Genomic DNA, 24,185 nt, shown 5'->3' on the forward strand with positions numbered 1-24,185 from the left:
TAGCCCAAGTCTAAAGGTATAAAGATTATAAAGATTATAATCCTCTGTTCTGTATTGATCAAAGAATTTTTCCATTTGGTAATACAGTCCTGACATTTTATGGACAATGATATCAGATACAGCTTTATACATTTTAATTCATATAAGCTTGAGAAATGATAGATGATAAAAGTTGTCATAAAAGGAATGTCTCTAGTCTGATAAGACAACAAATAAATATTAAATTACAATGTCTTTCTTTATTGTCTAAGAAGTTAATATTGTTTAATATTGTTTAACATCAACAGTACAGGAAAATGATATCCACTTTGGTCCTTTATCAACAGGCAGTTTCTAACCAATTATAACAGCACTTCTGAAAAATGAAATATTTTACTTGTCAATTATAAAAGTAATAAATATCAATCTTGTCAATTAAACAATACTAAAGAGGAATAAAAATTAAAACATATACACTCAGAATCAAAATCAAAATTGTGTTTTTGTTCTTTTTCAACGTTTCCATAATTATTCTTTGGGAAATGAACCAAGAGAATGTTCTGAAAATTTGCAAACATGTTGTTGGTCCAGGCCTACATTGACTGGTTAAGAAATCCCGCTCTAAAACCATATTCCCAGTGCAGCCAAGTCAAAAAATCTTTAGTGCAGTCACATTAACGTTAAATAACACACTTCATTAAATCAACTAAACTTCCGGTCGAAACATTTGTATCAAAAAATGACATTTTATCATGTGTGATATTTTATACTAAAAGATAAGCCGTATGCTTATTTATTGTCTTTAAAAATACATACTCAGCCGTTTTCTCGCATATGTAGTTATTAAATTTATGACATTGGTAATCATTCCATGTGTAGTTGAAACCAGGATACAAGTGAACACAGTTTTCATTTTGTCCGCCATTATCAGGTTGATTCGGAGCCCAGTTAGTGTATTTTACAGGATCTTGGCTGTTGACCCACACCCAGCTGTTCTCTTCTTGTATATCATTTAATCCTATCCAGAAAACTTCTGAAATCAATCCGAGTTAAAAACCTTGTTATGTCTATTTTTACTGTTTTATTAAATAACACTGTTACGTAATTTTTATATTTGGCAAGACGAAATCCTTTAAATGTGTGTTCGATATAATTCGTTGAGAACTTTGATGTAACCGTCATAAATTATCATACATTTTCCTTTCATTATTAAGCATGTACTTTATTTTCCTGCATCAAAATGTTTGACATATTATTTTATACTTTCTCTGTCTCTTTGTTTCTCTATCGGCTAGCATTCTTATTTGTCTACAATACAGCTTAGCCATAGAGGCTTATCTTACTTTAGCATCACTATTTTCATATAGACTGAACTATATGACATTTACCTCTTTTTGACCTTATTTTTTCAAGCTTATATTTTCAAGATTGAAAAACTTTTACCAGAACTTTTCAAGAGTTGCTTCCAGTATAAAAAATTAATTGAAATATAACCTTGTTCCAATTATGATATTGACATTTTAGATAAATGTATTCACAATTCTAGAAATAAATCGAAAACTGTATAATACTTTACTTTTCCATTAGTAAACATTGAACATTGACGCCTTAATTTTAGAGCATATGGTATGCTTGTTTTTCTGTGTTTTACGACGAATATAGCATATATTTGGGACATAACACAACGGCCGATCCATCTAACTAACCAGTAGCTACCAATTTATCAGCAAATGTCCCTAACAAATTCCGCATTATTTATGAATCAACGGTGAGAGACAAATATCATCGTGACAATTGTCACGAAGAAATTGCAACACGCCACAGGATCGAACAAACAACCCCCTGGGTTACTAATTCGATACTCCCCATTTTTTCTAAGCGGACGAACTAGAGCATGTAGACATTTATAATAAAAATACTCTTTGTCTGTTGTTCTTACACCAATTGAAATTGCAGATAGTTGTAAACAAAGTTTTCAAAACCATGCAGTTTTGCTTACACGTAATCTTATTGAAATAAAATTATTTTACAGTGTTTAGAAACAATACATACTATTATAAAGTTTTGCTTGGGCAACTATATACTGGTTCTCAATATCGTCGTCAATTTCAACCAAATGACCCCCAAATATTTGGCACAATGTCTGAAACGATTTCATATAATAATAAAAAATATATATTACATGTTTATTAACGAAATATTGAGAAATGTTGATGAAATAAAATGCGTATTCTCAGTTTTCGTATTTTTACTGTAAAATTTTATTCTTATTCTTATTTAGATGGCTATCAATATCGTTAAGTTGTCGCCAATCTATGTGTCAGATATAATGCTATATATAGGTTTTTGTTCAGAAATATTTTTCGTTTATGGTAAGATTTTTTTTGTAGTAAATTATCATTACAAAGCAAATATCAAATAGAAGTCAAAGGTATACAATATACCACAGCGTTTGCCCAGTCTTCTGTGTCATGACTGAATAAATAGCACGAAGAGTTATGTGTAGACCATCCATTGGGGCAACTAAAAACTGAAAGTGGTAAACATTGTTTGTGAAAAAAACAACAACATTAATATGCATAAGCCAACTGAAGGCAGAATCGTGAGTGGATGGATGTTACATACATGTACCTAATTGTTTATCAGTTTTGGAATTTGTATGAAGATCGTTCACAAATGTAAAAGTTGATCCAGTAAGGATGTTTTCTAGATGTATAGAAATGCACGTGACATGTGCAAACATGATTGTTTTCTTTGCAATACAATGCTAAAGAGCAAACCTTAAATCAACCATACCCATGGAGCACACCATGATAAATTAAGAATGTCCACTACTCATTAAATTTTAACATCATTTAATACACTTTTTTCTGTGAATCGAGTATATAGAACATCGGAAAAGAACACATATATAACCCCTTTGGTATGTTACAATGAACTAAACTGTGAAGCAAAATGTCAAGTCGTTACCTGCAAATGAACAGATGGAAAATATAATCACATTAAAGTACAATTCCATTGTAAGCACAGTTTTTGTTCTTCTGAATACAGATAAGAAAACTATGTTTAATTCAAACTTTATTTTAGGCACCTTATCTTCCAGACTAATCTGTTACGCAAATACATATAAACTCGTGTATCAAATTTTCTATTTTCAAACAATCGATACTGATATTTAATTCTTTATGCTAATTTCTTAAGCTTTGTTTAAGACCAGTTAAGTCCCAAATATACTATCTAAAAGTTTCAAACATTTTTGTGTCTTTTGGTGGTCTGTTAAAATTTTAAAGAACTCTTTAGCCATATAGTTAAGCCATTTTTTTTTCATTTCTTATTTTTTTATTTTTACTTTTTTGTAGTTTGAAATGTTAAAGATGTACGAGGCTCATCTTTGAGTAAAATATTTTTGCTTCAGAAATTTATTGAAATCTATGAAATTCAAACTGAATACGTCTTATTTGAATGAGAGAACACATAAAATGTGTATTAAAAGCTGCATTCAATATTACGGGCCAAGTAAAGTTGGTCATTTCTTAAAAAAGCTGCCAGTTTTTTTAACGACACTATGTATTCATACAGTGTGTAAACTTTAAATCATAACATACGTAGTATAATGTGTACTTAAAACATGCTTATTTTACATTTACAAAGAGACTGAGTGGAAATTATTAATAATTTCAACTATATCTTTAAAACTACTTAGCATTTTGTATGGAAATAAAAATACCACACTGTTTACGTTTTGCTACCTTTATGACATTTTATCACAATTAGTAATCTTTTATGTTGATGATAAAAATTTAAACATTAATATGCTTTAAATCTATTAATAAAACATAATAAAACACATATTTGCCCCCTTCTAATGGACATGAAACAAATGTTTTCAGGCATAATGTGCCTTAAATATGTTGTAACGGCATTTTATTTTTCAATAATGACAGATGCTGGAATTTTTTTCGAGTAAATGTTAAAAGGTCTGGATTTATTTCCTGTCCAAACCAATTCCATAGACACGTGAAAGTGACACGGACAATAAACAAAAAATATAGCATTTAGTAACATTTATTAAACTAACAGAGGCAATGTTGTGTTCCGGACAGAAAAGTCTGTAGGAAATTTTCCTAGGGAGATTAATACGCTTTAATTATCGTTATACGGCGCGGTATGGAAGTCGCTTTCGGGTTTTAGATAAAAGAATACGATTCTTGGAAACAGTTCATATCTGATAGGTTAGGTGACTTCTACGGTAAACGTTGTATACTAATAGTGCTAAAATAAACTGTAACAGTCGTCCAATGATTGCTAATTAACTGTAAACAGTACAAAATAAATACTGTAAAACATGTAAGAAATACTTTTCTTTACGTGACAGCTTGTCGAGAATTGTAAAGTAAAATTTTGACTCCTATTTTGTTGAGAAGTCAACGTATATAATTATGATAAATTTATACACATATACAAACAAAGGACAAAAATACAATAAAGTATATAAGACCAGACGAACCATTTTCCAATGTCGAAAAGTTACGGAAACTTAATCTGACACGGCACTGAGACATGAAATTGAAAATTACTGCTGGAGACCTAAACCAATTTATTCTGTATCTCCTTTTTATACGATATAGCTTAAATAAAAAAAAGAATATGTCTTTTACAATTTCGTACGCGCAAAATACTTTTGGGAATGAAGAAATTTACATATTGTAACATATTCAGTGTTAGGCGACGTCAAACCTAACTATATGAAAAACACCAAAATGACAATTTTGTTCAAAGTATGATTTATAAGAATCTTTCACCGGTAAATTCTATCAACTAATGTAGGGACACTCCTTATCATTTTCATTGTGTAACAATAGCTATTTTCTTCAACAATTTCCTAAATTTGAATTGGAGATTTTCTATTTTTATTCTCCATTTTCAAGTTTTGAAGCTTTGAAGCTGCATATCGCCAAACATTTCAAGAAAATCAAACTAGAAAAGAATGTACTTGGATTTTAAGAAAAGAAAAAAAATCACAATACAAGAAATAATTTACAAGTTATATGCAAATAATGACTGATTTTGCAGCATTGATATTGTATCATAATATTTCTTATGCGTGACTAACGCAGTAAGTGCTTTTTGTAAGTGCTTTTTTGATATTCAGACCTGTTTTTTGAAATATTTCGGAGGTTTAAAGTGCAGTCTGCAATTTGTTTATTACTGTCTTTGTTCGCTTGACAATATGTTACGTTTAATTTTTGTTCTATAAGCATTGTAAAATGTTTAATGCAATAAAGATATTGAATTGAATTGAATTGTTTAAAAACATTTTAAATTTTTCACGAAATTAAGCATGAATCTGGAGGCTTGCAGCTTTTAAACTGAATAAAACTTTAAAATATAGTAAATGCTGGTTATTAACACTTAAACATTTACAATTATAAACATAATTAGAGGAATTCAAAACGTTATTGATCTTTGGTTGGAAAGGTTGTACAAAAAAACAGAAGAAAATCCTGTGAGATTTAGACCGAGTTTTACCGCCAACACATTTTTCCGAGCAGGTGCGTTTCACGTTACTTTTGCAATAGATGCAAAACAATGGATGTACGTTACAACTAAACAGGGTCACTACTTCCTTTCGTTTAGTTGCGCATACATTATCATGCAGCATGGCGTAACTTCAATCATACTTCATCATATTTTTCTGTGGTTTTAGTATCCGTTTGGTCTGAGAGACAACACTTGTGGATGTGGTAGTTTCGATAAAAATGCTTTCAAAATAAAACAAAAATGTTCGCCACAATAAGAACGATATTATAAAGAATGCCTTAGCACAAGTTTAATGTGTCTTTTTAAAAAATATTCATGATGTAAACGAAATACATTACTATACAAACTTGTGCTTCAAGAAAATGCTACATCTAATATCTATGTAATATTTTCATTTAAAAATGATTTTTACCACATTTTATGTTGACATACTTACGGAATTTCTCTCTGTGTGCATGAATAATTTAAATGATTTGACTTTTTTATTGATTTTATATAGCTCAAGTCTACAAATAATGATTATATTACTCAAATCATTTCCCATGTGGAACTACAAAAATAAATCCTGACATTTTTTATGGACAATAATATAACGTCTGTCACATGGTAAAATCAACAAATAAAAGTCAATCAAACAAAATATCTCTATGAGGAATTGTCTGCCCTCGGTAAACGTATCTGAATGTCAAAATGTATCGAATCTCATGGGCAGCGAAACATAAGAGATGTGTGGACGATATACACGAACACAAAAAATACGATATTTTCAATTTGATTCTGACTACATTTCTTCGTTATGATTTTTTTGTGCAAAAATTTCCGTTGTAGTGCTCAGTTGATGTTGTATGAATTTCAAATTTCCTAGTTTGCAGCATTTGGATCTCATAGGAGCTCCTTTAATATTTCACGAATAAGACATGTTTGACAAGACTTCTACAGTTTGTTTACGCTAAGTATTGTATACCTAACAGCTGCTACAATCAGGCTTAATGATTGTTTACATAAACATATCAAAGAGAGTGTTACTAGACAATTAGTACAAGATATACCATTGCTCATACTATTTGACAAATAATTGTTTAAGAAATATCAGTCAGATTATCGGATTCGTCTGAATATTTGAGCCGCGTCACGACAAAACTATTATAATGGGTTTACGACCAGCATGGATCCAGACCAGCCTGCGCATCCGCGCAGTCTGATCAGGATCCATGCTGTTCGCTGTCAGTTTCTCTACTTGTTAAAGAGTTTGTAAGCGAACAGCATACATCCTGATCAGACTGCGCGGATGCGCAGGCTGGTCTGGATCCATGCTGGTCGCAAATCCATTATGTTGGTTTTGTCGTGACGCGGCTCATTTTGTATTTATGTTAAGACTGTATAGGCACTTTGTTAGTACTCCTCTGGTTGTTTTAAGTAGACATTATGTTGTTTTTTTTTTGTTTTTTGTTTTTTTTGCTGTCAAGCTACGTTAAAAAATAGTGATATATGGCAAGAGGTTGGCTAAAATATAGGTGATTGATAATTGAATTGTTAATGAAAAAACCGGCTATGTTTGTGAATACCGGTAAAGAGCATTTCTACGAAATATTATTAAGCTTTTGTTCGTTATACTGCAGGTGTTGGAAATTTCACTAATATATCTATCTGATCGGACGTTCGATGGATGTAAGACTAAGAAAGTGATATGTAGGAAAACATGTGGAGCTTATTAAGGGACTGTATATCATAATTGATCTTTCTTTTGTTGTTTATAATGTGATGACGGGCAAAATCAATGATGAAAGGATAATGAGGTATCGCGTGTTTCTGACATTATCTTCTGTCGAATGTCTACATGCGAAGCTTGTATTATTTCTTTTGAAACATCTTACTTACATTTATATTGAAATACATAGTAGGCCTACTGTCAGTGCCATGAACACATCGGTTGTGTTAATGTATTTTGATTTTGTAGTGTGTAAGTTCATATATTAAAAGAAGGTACAATTCTTGGTTTTAATTTAGTGTATTAAGATATTTGCATTAACACATTCAAGCATAAAGGAATTATTAATATTAAAATTAGCCGCTTTGTAAAACGACTGTTGGAATGATATTAAGAAGTAAACATTACTTATATGAAATACAACTCCACTGAATAAAATTGATAATATTGTGTAAAACAAGTATTTCATGATATTTTTGCTCAGTGTATATTTACTATTAGTGTATATTTACTATTAAATGGTCTTTGTCAAAATGCTTTATAGTTACGATTTGTTCAACGTCCAATAAGATGTTCATCCCTTTACCAAGAATGACATATATGATTAACATGTTCTTTACATTGGTACTCATATCAAAACTGTAATTCTAATTGCGCGCGGATAACGGAGATATTTTCTTCATTTGTTGATCATACTGTAACTTTCCAGATAGAGGGAAAATGCAGGTACCCCTTTGTGCACTTTTTCAGATACATTTTCTATCGCATGATCCAGTATACTAGTTCAAACTCTTTAAACATTCTTAATGAACATATTTTTGGCACTTAATTTCTAAAGCATATATCCTGATTGCATGAACTGCTGTCGACAAGGTAAAGAATGGTATCAAATCGTTTATACTGATTTAATGAGCATGTACTTGGCAGAGTTTATTCGTTTAGAAGATTTATTCCCTCTTAATACTCAAGTTTCATTTTAACCGGTACTACGATTTACAATAACACAATAGTTTTTTTTTTGAAAGAAAATATACATTTCAACTGTCATATTTGGTACAGTTATTCCACAGGTTTAGTGAACTGGTAAACAAAGAAAATATATATGTAAATAGTAAATATATGGTACAAAGGAAATAAAGTGAAATATGATATTTAAATACTATTTTCACTATAAAAATCGTTGTCTGAATTTTAACATACAGCATTGCATACAATTATGATTAAAATTGTCATTTACATATAGACAATGCTAATTAATCATTGGAAAATTCAATTTTTAAATTTTGGAAGTGACCTTATTGGTCGGCCATATTTACCGCGTATAATATCATGCCAAATATATTTATGCAATGTTACCGCTTATACTTTTTCTTGTCTGATTCACAACTTCAATGTCAATCAGAACTTCCGGAAAACCTCGACATTTAATGAGTTCTTGGTATTCATCATTATGTTAAATTATTAAAAAAAAACTAGTAAAAAATTCCAGGATGTAAGAAAGTACAGTTATATCAGAAGTTTTACAAAATAAATTATACGTGTACATTTAATGTTGAATAAAAATTGAAAAAAGAAAGAAAATGATTACAAGGATCATAAGAGCACATTTTAAGATTATAGTTATAATACTTTTCATCAAAATGAATTAAAATATAGAAATGAAAAAAAAATGTCTTCAAAAATTCATAATCTTAGTATATTGCTATTTATTTATTTATTTATTTATGATTTATTTATTTATTTATTCATTTATTTATTTATTTATTCACACACACACACTCATTCATTTATTCATTTAATTATTTATCTTCATTCATTCATTCATTCATTCATTCATTCATTCATTCATTCATTCATTCATTTCTTTATTGAATATCAAAGATAATTATTATGTTGGTAATTCATACACCATTTAACAGTGTGTACACAATCATGACTTTTGTGTATGTATAACTGACGAGATTTAGTAAGCGTCATTAATATTTTCCTCAGTACTATGCATGCATTTATAATATTGATATTATGATGGTCGGTTACATTTTAAGAGATACGACACGACCTTATAAACTCTACTTAATTACTTCCGTATGGTTAAAAATGATCATCCGGCTCATCTAGAAGCTCATAAAACACCGTGTAATGTGGTTAATCACACATAAAGGTTTATAATGATCTACAAATGTCATGATTAATGAGAAGATATTATCATTACTTTAATATCAAGGGCATTTGTATGTCTCAAAATTATGTTTGTATATCAATCTTTATTATAATTTGCCTCATTTGACCATGTGGCAGAATGAAATAATCTTCATACAATAGGCAACGTGGCAAACAATATTGATAGAATTTACGCCTGTACATTTCGTATAGAAGTATAATGTAGCAAATATTAAACAACTTTATAGCAATTTTCAAATATTATAATAGTATTTGAAACATATATTTAACTGTATTATCCGTCGATTTAGTGTGTATACTCGAATGCTGTTTAATGACAAAACAAAATACAAAAATATTGCAAGAAAATATTGCATAAAGTGTTCACTCACACTCATAATTATATATAAAAAAATCAAAATAAGAAGTATCTTTAAAAAAAGATACTCGGCCGAACTAAAACCAGTTTATTTGCATATTGTAAAACATGGAAATAGAATCATAATTTAGTATTATGATATTGAGCCTATTATTGAATTTTACGTTTTTAATTTTAAATTGTTGAAATACTAAAATCATATTGCAACCCCTTTGGAAATAACAAAAGAAACCTAAAATCGGAAAAACACCCCAACCGGAAATAGGATTTCTTATCTAAAAATACTTTGACAAACATTTATTATAAACAAACTATTCAGTCGTTAGCAGTTATATAAATACTTCAGTAGTATGTAAGATACATGAACATTATCAACTTTATATTCAGTCCACATAAATGACTGATAATACGAGATAAGTTCGTTTACTTAATGTGTGATTTTCGTTATTTTCATGCGCATGAGAGAACGGGATCATGGACGTAATTGTAAGGGGTGGTTTCGTTATTGTCTGACAAAATTTAGAAACCATTAAAGCAACGTAGAATGATCTGTAGGAAGATGCATGGTAATCAAGAACTTGTAATGTGTAGGAGAAGGCATGGTTACACAGACCTTTAGTATCTGAAATTTAACTTGATAATAAAAAAGCTTATGCACGTAGAAAGTTCGTTCCCAGAACTCCTTTAGATCAAATTAAAAATTAGACGCGTATACTATGTTAGAAAAATCCTTTATGTTATTTTTCTTATTTTACAATGGCCAATCAGATTCCGAGATTAAAGATTTTAATTTTTAAATGACCAAGGAATGTTTTACATTCAGTAAGTTCTTCCCTGTAATTGATACAAGAAGTCCAACCGAAAACAGACGGTCTCCGGCCGAAAAAAAAGGTTAAAAAATAAAATACAATTCATGCATGAAGTTCTCGGCCTGATATTGTCAATATTTTACAAACTTCGTGAATCGGTCATCCCGTAAGTTAAAATTCATAAACATACCCGTTTGAAAAAATGATAAACAAATAAAAGACAGGGATGAACATCTTGGGGTCAATATCATTTTACTTCCTCTGATCAGATATAAGTTATTGACCTCACACTTATTCTTTGGTCAATGTCCAGTTAGAAAAACTGTACATTGAACCCATCAAAACAATTCAATTATATAATACTGATTTCCTGTTTCCTGATTTACCTTTAACATATATTGAAGTGGAATCTGCAAAACAACATATTGACTCACGGGAAACAGAATGACTAATGTGACTATAATAACGGGAGTGTTTGACTTACGTTGGCACAACTGATTAAATACTCCAACATTCTAAGAAGGGGATATCCTTTTAACAAGAAATAGTTCCAAGCTTTTACAGCTGCCTCACGAAAAATCAAAATACCTGCTGTTGTTGTAATGTAAAATATCTAGAAATAGCAGATTCCATAAAAGCAATAAATATTAAATAAAATATAAATTGCAGACTCGGTCTTATTGAGTCTTTTCATGAGAGATAATGTAATGATCACGCATTGTAGCACCGTATTTAAGAGGTATTCTTCTAACACCATATTCAAGCAGTATTAAATCTGCAATACTACAAGTACTGGAATAGATGACATCGAAGGAACAAAACAGAAAAAAACAGAAATTATTAATATATAAACCAATAAAATCATAAGCAATGGACAATGCATGTTTGTTTGTACATTCAACTAAATTACTTTATAAAATCCTTGAAAAACGAATGCTATATTATCTCTCGTGGCTGTAAAGATATGAAAATGTTTCATTTGATGCTCGCTTATTGAACTACATTTCTTCAAACGAACAATCTGTATCTTATCAACGACATATTACCCTCTTAGAAGTAAATTAGAATATACAATTTGGTCCAAAAATGGAATGTAATTCCATAATTATATTGTATACATTTTTCAATAATAGTAAATGTGTTGTGAGTTCAGATTTATTGAACTTCGTTGTTTTTATGAAAGTACTCATTTGTATTTTGGAAAAAAACACAAAGCGTGTAGATAAGTATTTGAATCTATTTTTCTCTCTTATTCCTATTTGAATACAAACACATTTAAAACAAATGATCACTAACAAAGCTTTGAAAAATCAAATACAAATATACCATACATATGTACATATACATGTTTTGAAAATTTATAGTAAATTTATGGTATTAGATGCCTAATACAGAACATCCTTAACACAGCCTAAATTAATCGTCAATATTTTTTTTTCAAACAAGATGGTAAACTTATTTTTTTGTATTTTGTTGTTTAACGATAAAAAGTTTTAAAGACTTTTGAAACATTGTCAGTTATACATCTAATACCTTACATATATATCTTTTTTTTCAATGCTCGAGTTGGAAACTGAACGTAACATTTTGAATTATAATTTACAATGTGTTTCGTTTCTCTAATTTATGTAACCTTGATGGTTTTGCACATGGTTTGACATTCTGCAGCATTTTTCCTTTTGCAGACGATTCAGACAAAAACACGTTTCCACTATTTAGTCGCCGATTTCTGTGTCTAATACAAATGCATGTCAGAACATTCCAAAGTTCTGTTCGGAATGCCTTAGACATACATGCATAAATAAGAAATAGTGCTGGATACGTAATAAATTGCCACAGTAATAGAATAATGGACAAACAACCATGAGAAAGAGGCAAAGGCTTATCAGATGAGTTTACCAATGTGTACGTATTAAGAATAGTTAGGGGTAACTCGTGTACCACAATTATAGTTGAAACAAGAAGAATCAGGCAAGATGTCCGTCGTCCCTCTTTATCAAGCTTTTCTACAGTAGAATCACTTTGTAAACGAGCTCGTGCATGCTTTGCCTTTGAAGTGAAAATGCTGTGTAGTTTGACGCAATTTGCTAATGATAACATAACATCAGATTCTTTACCGTTTGATGCTTCTGGTTTGCAAAGATTGCCGTTCATCCGTTTAGTTGAAAGTTTATGGTTTTCCCTTGGTATAATTTTGTCAACATCTGCATCTTTGTCCAGGTTATCATTAACGGAAATCAAGTTTGAACGGAATTCAACTTTTTTCACATCTTTCTTCTTATTATCAGTTTTAATTGTTAGCTTATCATCTTCATTATGACGCAATATTACACGACTTTTCTTTGCTTTCCTCAATGCTACTAATATATTAATGTTACAACCTACAAGTATAATTGTTGGTAGAAGTGAATCAGTTATTGTCTCAATACAAACATGCACTTTTCTGCCAATACATGTCTTAAAGAACGCACCTTCTGTTTCTAATAACACCCCTCTTTCAGATGTTATGTTTGTTATTGGGTCGAAGGTTGAAATGGTATGAAAGTCAAAGATGAAAAATGACGGAATGTGAACTAAGCACATGAAAAGTAAGATTACCATTATATGCAATATTATTTTTCTAAAGGAGTATAATTGCTTAGCATCAAATGGTGCATTGATACACCTGCAACGTATGAAAGCTAACAAGACCGTCATCCACAAGGAAAACATGTTAAACATATCCACACAAATCTTTCCAAGAATGTATGACCATTTTATTTGTTCAGCAGACAAATAAGTCTTGTAGTTTCCTCTCAAATAGAGATATGAGAATACAATAGCCGGGCATACAATATTGATAATTTCAGCACAAGCTATCACCATCAGAATAAAAGTTGTATTAGACCTCATCCGTTTCTTTAAAAACACTATGATGATCAGAAAGTTTATGGTAGTAACTATCAGAGATAAAATAGGAATGACATATCCAAATACATTCACAGCCAGTTCTATACAATCCTGATGCAAGTCTCTAAATCGGACTGCCACCGGCTCACCGCATGAACTATTCATCATGAAAAATTAACACTGCTTTACGGATATATTAAGTTAATCCTTTTTAAAATATATTCCAGTGCGGGATAAACATCTTTTTTTAAATATATGACATTCAATATAGTTAACTACTTCAATATGTAATTAGATTGTTACACTCGAAAATACTGCTGTCCTCTTACAACAAGTACTGGATGCATTGTGAGTAGTGCTCCCGATTTAACCTTCTCAAAACCTTGTTTTATCGCTCATAGCATGGTGTATGTATATAATTACCTATTGTAAATACGCTGTTTATAGAGGACGGAATAAAGATACTTTATATTTATTTATACATGTATATATGCTTGTGCGTTGAAAAATAATAAAACAAAAACTGTGCTTTAAAGCTAATGAATTTGTAATGTTTATTATGTGTAGCTCAAAATAAATCATGTTTACCATTTGTATAGGTATTTTACAGATTTTTAATAATCCTAGCTCATTACCTAATCTTAAATTTTTATAGGTTTAAATGAAAAAAAAATTTTTGTTCCCATTTATTTGTTGACTACACAATTCTTTTTTTACAATCATTAGAGTATTTTTCAACATATATCTATACGTGGAAATAGAATATTTTTTTCTGGCAAATGATCTTTTGCATGTTTATAAATACAATGTTGTAAGAAGTTATAGGTCAACACAAGATTTTTTTAATACCAAATCAAATATAATTTAAGAACACATCTGAATTTAACCATAACATGGTCATAGATAGAGTCTATAAAAATACATGGGACAATAACACAGTTTTTATTTGAAAACGGAAACAAAAAATGTTATAAATGTTAAGGTAAATAAATGCTTTGTTTATCAAACGTTGAAATGGTATGTAAACTAGGAAACATTGGCAGTATCACAGACGATTCGAAAGATAACATTATATAACATTACATAATGCATACAGTTATAACGCTATTTTATCTCCTGTTATAATAAAATAATTATAGAATAATAACACTTACTAATCCATTACTACTATATGTTAATGTTCGTCTTATAAAAAAACAGGACATAGTATTTTTGTTGTTAATGAATTATTATCACTGTAAAGTTCATATGGCAATGGCAGATCGTATGGCAATTGCAGACCAAGCTATTTTGTTCAAATCTTAGCTTTAAAAATCAAAACAAATAAAGGGAGATTAGAAAAGCAAGCCAGTCAAATTCAGCACCGATACTCGTTAGATTTTTGGAGTTTTAATATAATTATGATTGAAAAATTGTTCCGTTTTTTTTTAGAACAGACACTTGTTATAAAGACAGTTAAAACAAGCATGGCAAAAATCATTTTTTGTCTGGATACGTGCATATCATAATAAGAGTGTAAAATCAAACATTCATAATCAATTCATGTACATTTATATCAATATCGCCGATTCATTTTGATGGTCTATCTTTCACTATAACGTGTATAAGTAATTATTTCAAATACAATCCGATGTACGTAAACCAAAAAAGTAGGAGGATAGATTCGTATTTCTCTCGAACATATTTATTTACCAAGTACTTATATTTCCATAAAACATTTCCTTTGATTGAAGGTGGAACGAAACAAACGTGTGAAGTAGATAATCAGCTGTTGGCCCATTAACCAGATGTCATTACTTTAGACATTAGGCATTACAGATGATTGAAAGCTTTTGCTAGTTCTTGGTCATTAGAAGGTGAAATTGTTTGATTGTTTGATACATTTTTTTTTGTGGATTGACTGACACGTGATGTTTCGCACGAACTAACACATTTAAAATGTTTTAATGAATACTTTTAACCTGCACATGTTTGTTAAAATTATTTGGTTCTTTTGACATATATTGCGTTCCTTTCAAATTTTTTCATGTAAAATGTATATAAAGTTTATACATGATATGACTTATTCTCTTAAAACTCCACTATGGAGTGGCAATATACTTTTTTATTATGACTAAAAAATATATATATTGATTGAAACTTGTATGTATGTATATAATTGATGAGACTGTAATAAATAAATATTTTAAAAAAATATTCAAAATTACCGACAACCTTTCTAAAAATTAAGATTTACAACTGGTTTTTATTTCTGAAAAAATCTCCAAAATTATAAGTTAAGACTTATACGCAATTGTTTTTTCCCTTATGCATGCTAATAAACTGTTTTCGATAAAAGAATTGTCTGAGTGAATGTTATATATTACAAATAATTATAACCGTTTCGTAATTATTTAATTTCATATTATTTATTTGTCATACCAGTTTGATATATTAACCAATAATCTCTGATACTCTGCAAATAAAGAAAAAATAATCATAAATTATAGTGATTTTACTTGCATAAATACAAAATATAAATCATTATATAATCCAAAATGTTTTAACTGATATATGTTCATGAATAACCTTAGTCAATAGCTGTCAAAATAATTGTTTCTATTCAAAATGGACTGAAACGCAATTAATGAAATTGATGTGAATATATTGAAAGTAGATTTCAATCCAATGTTTACTGTTTAATGTTATCATCTATGCATATTTATTATGTATTCATTTTGTATGATTAATAAAATTAAGTACTTATAGTTGAGTTGAATGAAAGGGGAATACGAAAGGAACGCAAGTAATGTTTCTTATTGTAAGTAAATGATCTTTGTAAATTTAATGGAACAAAATGTTAATTGCAGTAAATAAGCTGTCATGTTTAAAAATGGTTTGTTTGTTAGTCCTCTGCTTGTCTTAATGACATAAGCTAGTTAATTAATATTCGGAGATAATCACAAAAAACATACTCCTCAGATTTCTTGCAAATGTAGTGGATCAAGTCTGAACAATGTACATTATTCCATGAAAATCCGTGATGTTCATCTAACAGTGCACAGTTTGCATCATTTTGCGCATTGTCTGGCTTCCCTGATGCCCAATGAGTATAATTATTTTGTCCATTGCTGTCAATCCAAACCCAAGTGCTTTGCTTTTGTATATTGTTCAGTCCAATCCAATATGATGCTGAAGTAGTAAAAAATGCATATTATAAATGGACGAACTTTCATCATATAGCTAAAGCTTATAACTAAGATAGATAGGTTATGTATTTCTTATAAATGTGATTTTTTTACAAATCTGATAAAATCTCGGTAGTGGTATTCTATTCTTGCATTAGGGACAACTACTCACAATGTCTGTGTTAAAGGGCATGATAAGTATTTTAATTTTAATCATCTAAAGAGAATTATTTTTAATAAAATAGAGCCTGTCATTTTCATTACCATTATTTCAACTGGCCAAAGAACGTTGTTACCTTTTCCAATACGTTTACTAAATGGTTTTGATTGAAAACCTTTATTGTTTTGAAAATGTTGATCACTGCATATAGAACTTTGGCAAAAGTGATAAAAACAATACATGTATATACATACTGTCATATAGCTTCGCCTGGGATAAGAGATACATATGTTCGGTGGTGTCTTTAACCTCTACTAGGTTACCATCGAATATCTGACAAATGGTCTAAAATAAATACAATGGGTTTACGATTCATGTTAAAAGTTATTGCTACATACCTACACCATGTTTCTACTTAAATGCAAACAGTTATACTTACATTATGAATAATATTTTTTCATTTAAAATTTCTTAACATAGGAATTGTAAACAATAAACAATATTTATTTGACATCTTAAAAGAATATCCAATGGCAATGGCGTCGTTTTGAACCACGTGATGTTGCAATGGAAATTATTATTAGATCCAAAATTATCATTTACCTAAAAGGTAAACATAGACCGTAGAATATATCACGAACATTATATCAAATCTGGAATAATTATCAACTTCTTAGCTGTTTCCTCTGCAGGTTCAAATGAAAGATTATTTGCGTTGTTCTTGAAAATTTTAAATTCATATTGATAGAATACCTACCAATGCATTGGCCCAAGTTTCTTTATCGTGGCTAAAATGATAGCACGTTGACCGATGTGACACCCAACCATCGGGACATCCACGTACTTCAAAGAGAAACAAATCTTATTCAAGACAAATTGTTTAAATTATGTACATACCTTCTCATACTAAGACCACCATATCTCCACAATTTTTCAAGTGATGATTATTAACATAAAGGTCATTTACGTGCAAAAGTACAAATATTTGTTAAGCATGTGGAAGAATGTTGACCACGTTTTTCTCATATGCAAGATATATGTCGAGAAAACGATACTAATGTAAGTATGGCTTAAACGTTACTACCTCCAGATTTGAGATTTGACTACTATTTGATAATTGAGACTGGTATGCTTGTTAAAACATCAAAAGTAGTATTTTATACATAGAAGCAAATACTTTTTATTACATCCAGTCAAATTGCATCAATCCGATGTGAAAAGTAAAACAGTATTTCGTTATTGTAATAATGAATTTTACCTGATACAGTACAACAGAAAAGAGCGACAAAAATCCTTAGTATCATTTTCATCAAATAAATCTACCATGATAACATATAGGTCATGAACATAACAGTTTGATAAATAAAGATAAGAGCTACGTCAGAAATGTAGTCATTTTATGCATAATTAAAGCGTTGAATGTCTGAATTGCAGACGACTTTTATTGAACGGCTGCAGTCGATTTAAGTGAAGAATTACAAAATGAATATCACATAATATAAGTTACATCTTTATATTTTTCAAAATAACCGTAAAATCCAAACAAAATTATATGTAAAATTTAGTCAAAAGTTTTTTAAAATGAATATAAAACGTAATAGTGAAATAAGTTGGTTTCAAAAAGAAGAAAGCTTAAACATTTTTTTTCTGAGTTAAAGCCCTTTTTGTGCTTTCTCTTTCTGTATGTCAACATTATGTAAAAAAGTGGACCCTAGTTTTCTGGACAATATTTTATAGAGATGTTTCAGTTTAAACGCCCAAATTCAGTCGTGATTTTATTATATAGTATTACATTTAATGTAATGAACCATGTGTTGATGACTAAAGGAACAATATTTGTAGATGGCTTGTAATTAAGTCAAACCATTTATAAAAGAGATTGTAAATGTCAGTTATAATAGAACATATAAAACCATTTGTTTATGTTTATACTTTTGTTTTTGTTATTGTTTATCACCTTCGTACTTTACTTGAACTCTAGGGTAGCTTTATTAATATATGCCGACAAATATTTGTTCTTGATGTGGTTTATTAGTCATTAAATACATGCGTTCAATTTGTAGGTAATTTGTTCCAACTTGAGATAAGAGATCTCAACATTGTGTGGCCAATGGTTTACACAGATAATCTATTTATGAACAATGTACAACTCATTTATAATAATGATGATGTTGTTTCAAGTGCACATGTTAAAGTTGTATAGCATGATTGTTGAAATGATCGGAAATAATCGGACATGATTGGAAATAATCATACATATACATGTAATCATAAAATGTAAACCAAAAACATTTTAACCGTAAGTGTTCATTGTTTCTGTTTTTACAACAAATGGAATCACAATATCTAAAAAAACATATAGCACGTGAGCGTATAACAATAAATTATTAATATCTTCAATTGAGAAAATGGTGCAAAATACAATATAACTGGCTAAAATAGAGAACATTCCCATTTCCCTAACCTGCCATCAATTTAAAAGATACGAAATGAATCAAGGCTGATCTTTGTAGTCGTATTGCATGAGAGAATATAATAAAATATTGTTTGTTCTACTGGATTATAGTTTTAGACGGCAGAAATGAAATTAAACTGAAACGAAATAACAGCGATGTAACGGTTTATCAATTTACAACATGATTTCTATGAGGACATAATGTCTGTACGTAAACAGAAGACGAATAATCTATTTAGATTTATCTCTATCTCTACATTGATGTATAAATTGCTCTTATCTTTCACATTCAATGCGACTCATTAGAACACTCGATTTTATGTACAACTTTATGATTAAAAGGATGTTTTCATTTAGTACAAGTGTGATCCTACTCTTCAGCTTTAATCTAGGTAATATATTTAAACTATGTTCTTTCAACTGCGTTCTAACTAAAATGTTGATAGTAAAACTTCTCTCCGAGATAGTTTATGTAACATTGCCTGTATTTGATTGTGAGTGTACCTATTTTGAATAACTAAATTAATGATAATAATAATGATTTTAAAAAAACAACAAAAAAAACAAAAAACGAAGGCGGCATCACACCGTACAATCAAACCGTACGGCAGACAACCGTTAAACCGTCAACATATCCAAAATGTGTTCGAGTAAATCATTTTTATGGATTCATAGTCAACAGCCAAAAGAGTATGCTAACAAATTTCTGGCCTTGTGCAGGCTTAACTTTACTGAAATAACCACACTTGCCGTTGAGACGCGTCATTGTTTAAAACAGTCACAAAAACTTATATTTTCTCATGATAATAAATCATTTTAAGATACAATTCGTTACGTCAACATTTTGTCATTAAATATTCAAAACCATACTTCAATCAAAGGGCTGCAAGCTCTGTGGTATTTTCTTATCCCTGCAATCTAAATCGTACTGTATACCTGTATGTGTTTTCCTGTATAAGTTTATTTTTATGTACTATAAGTCATCTTGCAGGGCACCAGAGTTTGATACATACGGAATTTTGCATAACTAGAGTTGCATTAAAAATAATTCATGTTCATTTTTTATGATAGCCACACTTTATCCTTGCATATCGTGGCTATTTCCTTAACAAAGACACTAAAAAAGAATTTAAAAAAAGTTGACTCGACTGGAATTTGAACTCCAGACCTCTCACACACGAAACAAGCGTGTTACCCCTGCACCACGGAGAAGTTTTAAAATCAAAAGCTTAATAAAATCAAGTCATTCTAAATTTAGAATTTCCATTGCATTTCGGGTTAGGGTAATTTCGAGGTATTTTGTTCAGGGTAAACCTGTTGTTTAAAATTGAAGTAAATAAGTTAGCAAAATTTCCCCGCCCAAACAGTCCGACATGTAGAAACTATATATTCCACTACTCGGCAGTCAGATTTATTTGTGTAGTATTCGGTAATCGACATCGCTAAAAATAGCATTTTCATTGATTAAAATCATATTCATCCGCGTAATTTGTGAGTGTGCATTTATTGACAACTCTATTAGCCAACGCTACTTTAAAAGTTTGAAGGTGTAGTAATTTGTTGGACACTTGTAACAAAAAATTGTTCTTTCTTTAAATTGCTGGTTTTTAAGCAGTTTTGAGTGAGAACTAATTTGCGTTGTTAGGACTGTTAGGAAATTTTGTTTTAGACCGTGGATGTATGTTAGCTATGTATTATCTGATCTGCGATCAGAAAATACTAAAATGCTTTTCTTTCGAAGATATAGGGTATTTAAGTTTGAATATCTTCAAAATTTTAGTTACGGTATCAGCCGTTAGCCTCTTTTTAATGATAACATCGACATCCACTCATCAGCAAGAATGAATAACGCTGAAAACCGTTCAACGAAACAATTTTCAGGGCTTTTGCGCTATAGTAACTAGGAAAGAGTTAAACTTTTTTATTCATTAAAATATTGATTAATTCATGGTACTTTCTAATAGACCTGGTGCCAAATACCGAAAAATTGACACCAATGTATGAATACATTTAATGGCCGTATGTTCATCGGAAAATTTACTTTTATACGATGCAATTCCATTTTTTCGTCAGATTTCTTTTGTTATATGTATCTAGTATATTAATTCCCGTGTTATTTTCATATACTGACAAAATACCACTGAGGCATTTGTTAGAGTTGTGATTAAGGTCATCAGAAAATATTTCACTTTTTCATGGACATTTTAAATCATAAACTGATTTTTGTTTGTAGTATATTCCCTAGTAAGAATTTTATAATATTTTAGTTTTCAGTTGCCCGGATGGATGGCTTTCACACCGATCGTCATGTTATCACTTCAGCCATGACAAAGAAGCTTGGGCAAATGCTGTGGTAGGTTGGTTTTACAGTTCTATACTCGGCAAAAGTCAATTCATAACACAACAATAAACGTCAGCTCTGCCTTAGTGAAGTTGAGACATATTTCAGCTAACTCGTGAGAAACGTTCTTGCAACCTATATAAACATCTTTCCAGTCCGTTTGAACCACTGGAGCTAACAGTTCCGGTGTTAATTCAGATAACTTGATCTTTAGCTGAATTTGGTTTGAATACATGAAAACTTATTTGAACTGTAGGTACCTTAACCACCCACTAGACCATCGCATCAGTAGCCAGCAAAGCTGAGGAAAGCAATTGCTTTGGTGTTTAAACTACTATATATAGTGTACTAGAGCAGTTTATGATAATGCTACAGCGGCTTTGATATGGTTTCAAAGATAAAAAAATATTTGCTTTCTCTTAAACGCACAGCACTTAAATATGTCTCAACGTTGACAATGAAATAAACATGTTCAAAACATTATTATTTGTTAAAAACAATACAAGAAATGACTTTCAGTATTTGTTACATTTCCAATGATTTTGTTTTTATTGATATGACTGATGTTATTATGATATATTTTCAGTCACTATGCCAAGTACTGGGAGGTCATCTTGTTGAAATAGAAGACGCCACAGAAAACAGTTATCTTGTTTCCCAAGCAAAACTTTACAGCAGTAAGTGACAATTCCATAAGTGGAGTTTGTTTTCTAAAAAAATACTTGCAGTGTTCAACCGGAGCATCCTTCTTGAAATGTTATTCATTTTAAATATTATGTAATAACGTTCGTACACGACTAGTTTAATACCATTTTCGTTTTCCAGTACATGTATAGAAGAAAATAAGATTACAGTATCTTTGTTTGTTAAAGCATCTTTGGATAGAAATTTATTTTTCAGATTCATATTGGATAGGACTTAATGATTTACAAGAAGAAGGCACGTGGGTTTGGGTAAACAGTAATACGATGGCTTCGTTTACAAACTGGACAAGAGGACAACCGGACAATGACGTTAAAAATGAAAACTGTGCTATCATTCAAAAAGGTTACAATTATTTATGGAATGATGGGAAGTGTTACACCGCATTGAACTATATATGTGAGAAAACCGCGGAGTAAGTGCTCTAATGATTAGTTTCCTTAAAAGTAAAGCTTAATATACAAACAAAGATAGTCAAAAATCTATTTTTATTGAAAATACATGTGAATGTTATATTTATTAAGACTTGTATTTTTTTTTGTAAATTCATTATGTCTCAAAAATCCATTTTTAGAGTTTCTTTTTGACAACAATCCTATATATACGATAAAATTAAATGATATTTCGTTGTCGTTTTGCAAATTTACTCAGCAAGGTCATATTAAATATCAATAAAAATCTCTAAGGAGGCTGTTCAGTATTTTGCATGTAAACGCTGTTGTCCATTGCTTATTGGGACAAAACAAATTTATTTTTTAAGCATATGGATGTTATAACCTTCTGTGATATATATTGCTTATCTTCATATAGACGGCTTGTGTATAAATGTCACAGATTTATAGAAATGATATGAATATGACAATTTATCACATTGATTAAGGCATTATACTTATTCAATTAAGTGACATTATGAATTGCTTAATGCTTATACTCAATGCACAACTTTGAGAGATCTTTTTTGTTAAGACATGAGTTTATGTTTTGGTTATTTTTCAGAAACGTCAACATAGTCGGATAGAAGATTATCGATGAAAGTTCTTGTCACTTTTCTAACGGTGGATTTTGTTCAAATTTGGAGTAATATAATATAAAATATCAGTATTTGTGGACTTTCTATATGTTTTCAAATATCCCAGATAACTTATTTACATTACAATAAATGACATAGCAACACATGTATACGTCGCATTTGAACATGCGTGTTATTTTGTTTTGCTTGTTACACTCTATGCTTGTGTATTTCATCGTTTTCACTGATTACATTTGAAGCAAATTTAACTTTGTTTTAATATTTTTTTCATTGCGCAAAGTACTTCAACTAAATGCCTTTACCACCTATCAGAACCTCAATTAGCCGAGAATGTTCCATCAATATAATTGATTTACGGTTTTCATTTTATTTAAGTTAGAATGTTGTTAAAGTCGGTATATTTTGTTCATACAGAGATACAATGTAAATATTTATAATTGCATCTCTAATACAAAATCCATTGTAGTGCAGACGACAAGTCATCTGGGAATAATAGTTGATTACGTATGTCTGATATTTCCGTGAGTAGAGAATTAAGAAGTGTCAAAATAAAAGCTTTACTAGCGTGCATTCATTTGGTTACAAAATTACACAAGTGCACATTAAATGAGTTCAGAAATTACATTAGGATATTCAAAACAAGAATCAAAGTGTACCGTAAAATAATGTCAAACATATTAACACTCTTTCAAATGTTGATTTGTATTATATTATAAATGTACATGTATATTTGTTTCACGGAGCCTTACTGTAAACATTGAATATATATTTATTTTATTAAAATTATTTCATAATGTGTTACCATGTAAAATAAACAAATTTACCAGATTACATTCGCAATGTATTCCAATTTTTATAAATTAAA

General features: G+C 30.0%; 3 protein-coding genes across 3 annotated transcripts; 1 reads left to right on the forward strand and 2 right to left on the reverse strand.

Moving 5' to 3' along the window:
* Positions 1-219: 219 nt before the first annotated feature.
* LOC132728770 (perlucin-like protein) lies at positions 220-3,076 on the reverse strand. Its single transcript, XM_060714441.1, has 5 exons — positions 2,950-3,076; positions 2,424-2,509; positions 2,032-2,122; positions 796-1,012; positions 220-355 (listed from the first exon to the last, which is right to left on the reverse strand). The coding sequence occupies exons 1-5, from the start codon at positions 2,996-2,998 to the stop codon at positions 334-336; spliced, it is 465 nt and encodes a 154-aa protein (XP_060570424.1). The 5' UTR covers positions 2,999-3,076; the 3' UTR covers positions 220-333.
* Positions 3,077-15,716: 12,640 nt separating this feature from the next.
* Positions 15,717-18,168, reverse strand: LOC132728772 (perlucin-like protein). Its single transcript, XM_060714444.1, has 5 exons — positions 18,051-18,168; positions 17,550-17,635; positions 17,047-17,137; positions 16,420-16,636; positions 15,717-15,920 (listed from the first exon to the last, which is right to left on the reverse strand). The coding sequence occupies exons 1-5, from the start codon at positions 18,100-18,102 to the stop codon at positions 15,899-15,901; spliced, it is 468 nt and encodes a 155-aa protein (XP_060570427.1). The 5' UTR covers positions 18,103-18,168; the 3' UTR covers positions 15,717-15,898.
* Positions 18,169-19,485: 1,317 nt separating this feature from the next.
* Positions 19,486-23,388, forward strand: LOC132728771 (perlucin-like protein). Its single transcript, XM_060714442.1, has 5 exons — positions 19,486-19,639; positions 21,515-21,600; positions 22,175-22,265; positions 22,489-22,705; positions 23,287-23,388. Exons 1-5 carry the CDS (start codon positions 19,540-19,542, stop codon positions 23,306-23,308), a joined length of 516 nt encoding a protein of 171 aa, XP_060570425.1. The 5' UTR covers positions 19,486-19,539; the 3' UTR covers positions 23,309-23,388.
* The last annotated feature ends 797 nt before the right edge of the window (positions 23,389-24,185 follow it).

The sequence above is a fragment of the Ruditapes philippinarum genome, unplaced genomic scaffold (assembly GCF_026571515.1).
Source record: "Ruditapes philippinarum isolate M1 unplaced genomic scaffold, ASM2657151v2 ctg2599_1_1_1_1, whole genome shotgun sequence".
In the NCBI taxonomy this organism is placed as follows: Eukaryota; Metazoa; Mollusca; class Bivalvia; order Venerida; family Veneridae; genus Ruditapes; species Ruditapes philippinarum.

Excerpts from the sequence above, each read along its gene's own strand:
- LOC132728770 (XM_060714441.1), bottom strand. The coding sequence starts at position 2,998 with ATGGAATTGTACTTTAATGTGATTATATTTTCCATCTGTTCATTTGCA. Across the intron at positions 2,510-2,949 it reads TTCCATCTGTTCATTTGCAG|TTTTTAGTTGCCCCAATGGA; the intron begins GTAACGACTTGA and ends TACCACTTTCAG. Across the intron at positions 2,123-2,423 it reads AAGACTGGGCAAACGCTGTG|ACATTGTGCCAAATATTTGG; the intron begins GTATATTGTATA and ends AAATCGTTTCAG.
- LOC132728772 (XM_060714444.1), bottom strand. The coding sequence starts at position 18,102 with ATGAAAATGATACTAAGGATTTTTGTCGCTCTTTTCTGTTGTACTGTA. Across the intron at positions 17,138-17,549 it reads AAACTTGGGCCAATGCATTG|ACCATTTGTCAGATATTCGA; the intron begins GTAGGTATTCTA and ends TATTTATTTTAG. Across the intron at positions 16,637-17,046 it reads CCAGGCGAAGCTATATGACA|CATCATATTGGATTGGACTG; the intron begins GTATGTATATAC and ends TTACTACTTCAG.
- LOC132728771 (XM_060714442.1), top strand. The coding sequence starts at position 19,540 with ATGCGACTCATTAGAACACTCGATTTTATGTACAACTTTATGATTAAA. Across the intron at positions 21,601-22,174 it reads AAGCTTGGGCAAATGCTGTG|TCACTATGCCAAGTACTGGG; the intron begins GTAGGTTGGTTT and ends ATATATTTTCAG. Across the intron at positions 22,706-23,286 it reads ATATGTGAGAAAACCGCGGA|AAACGTCAACATAGTCGGAT; the intron begins GTAAGTGCTCTA and ends GTTATTTTTCAG.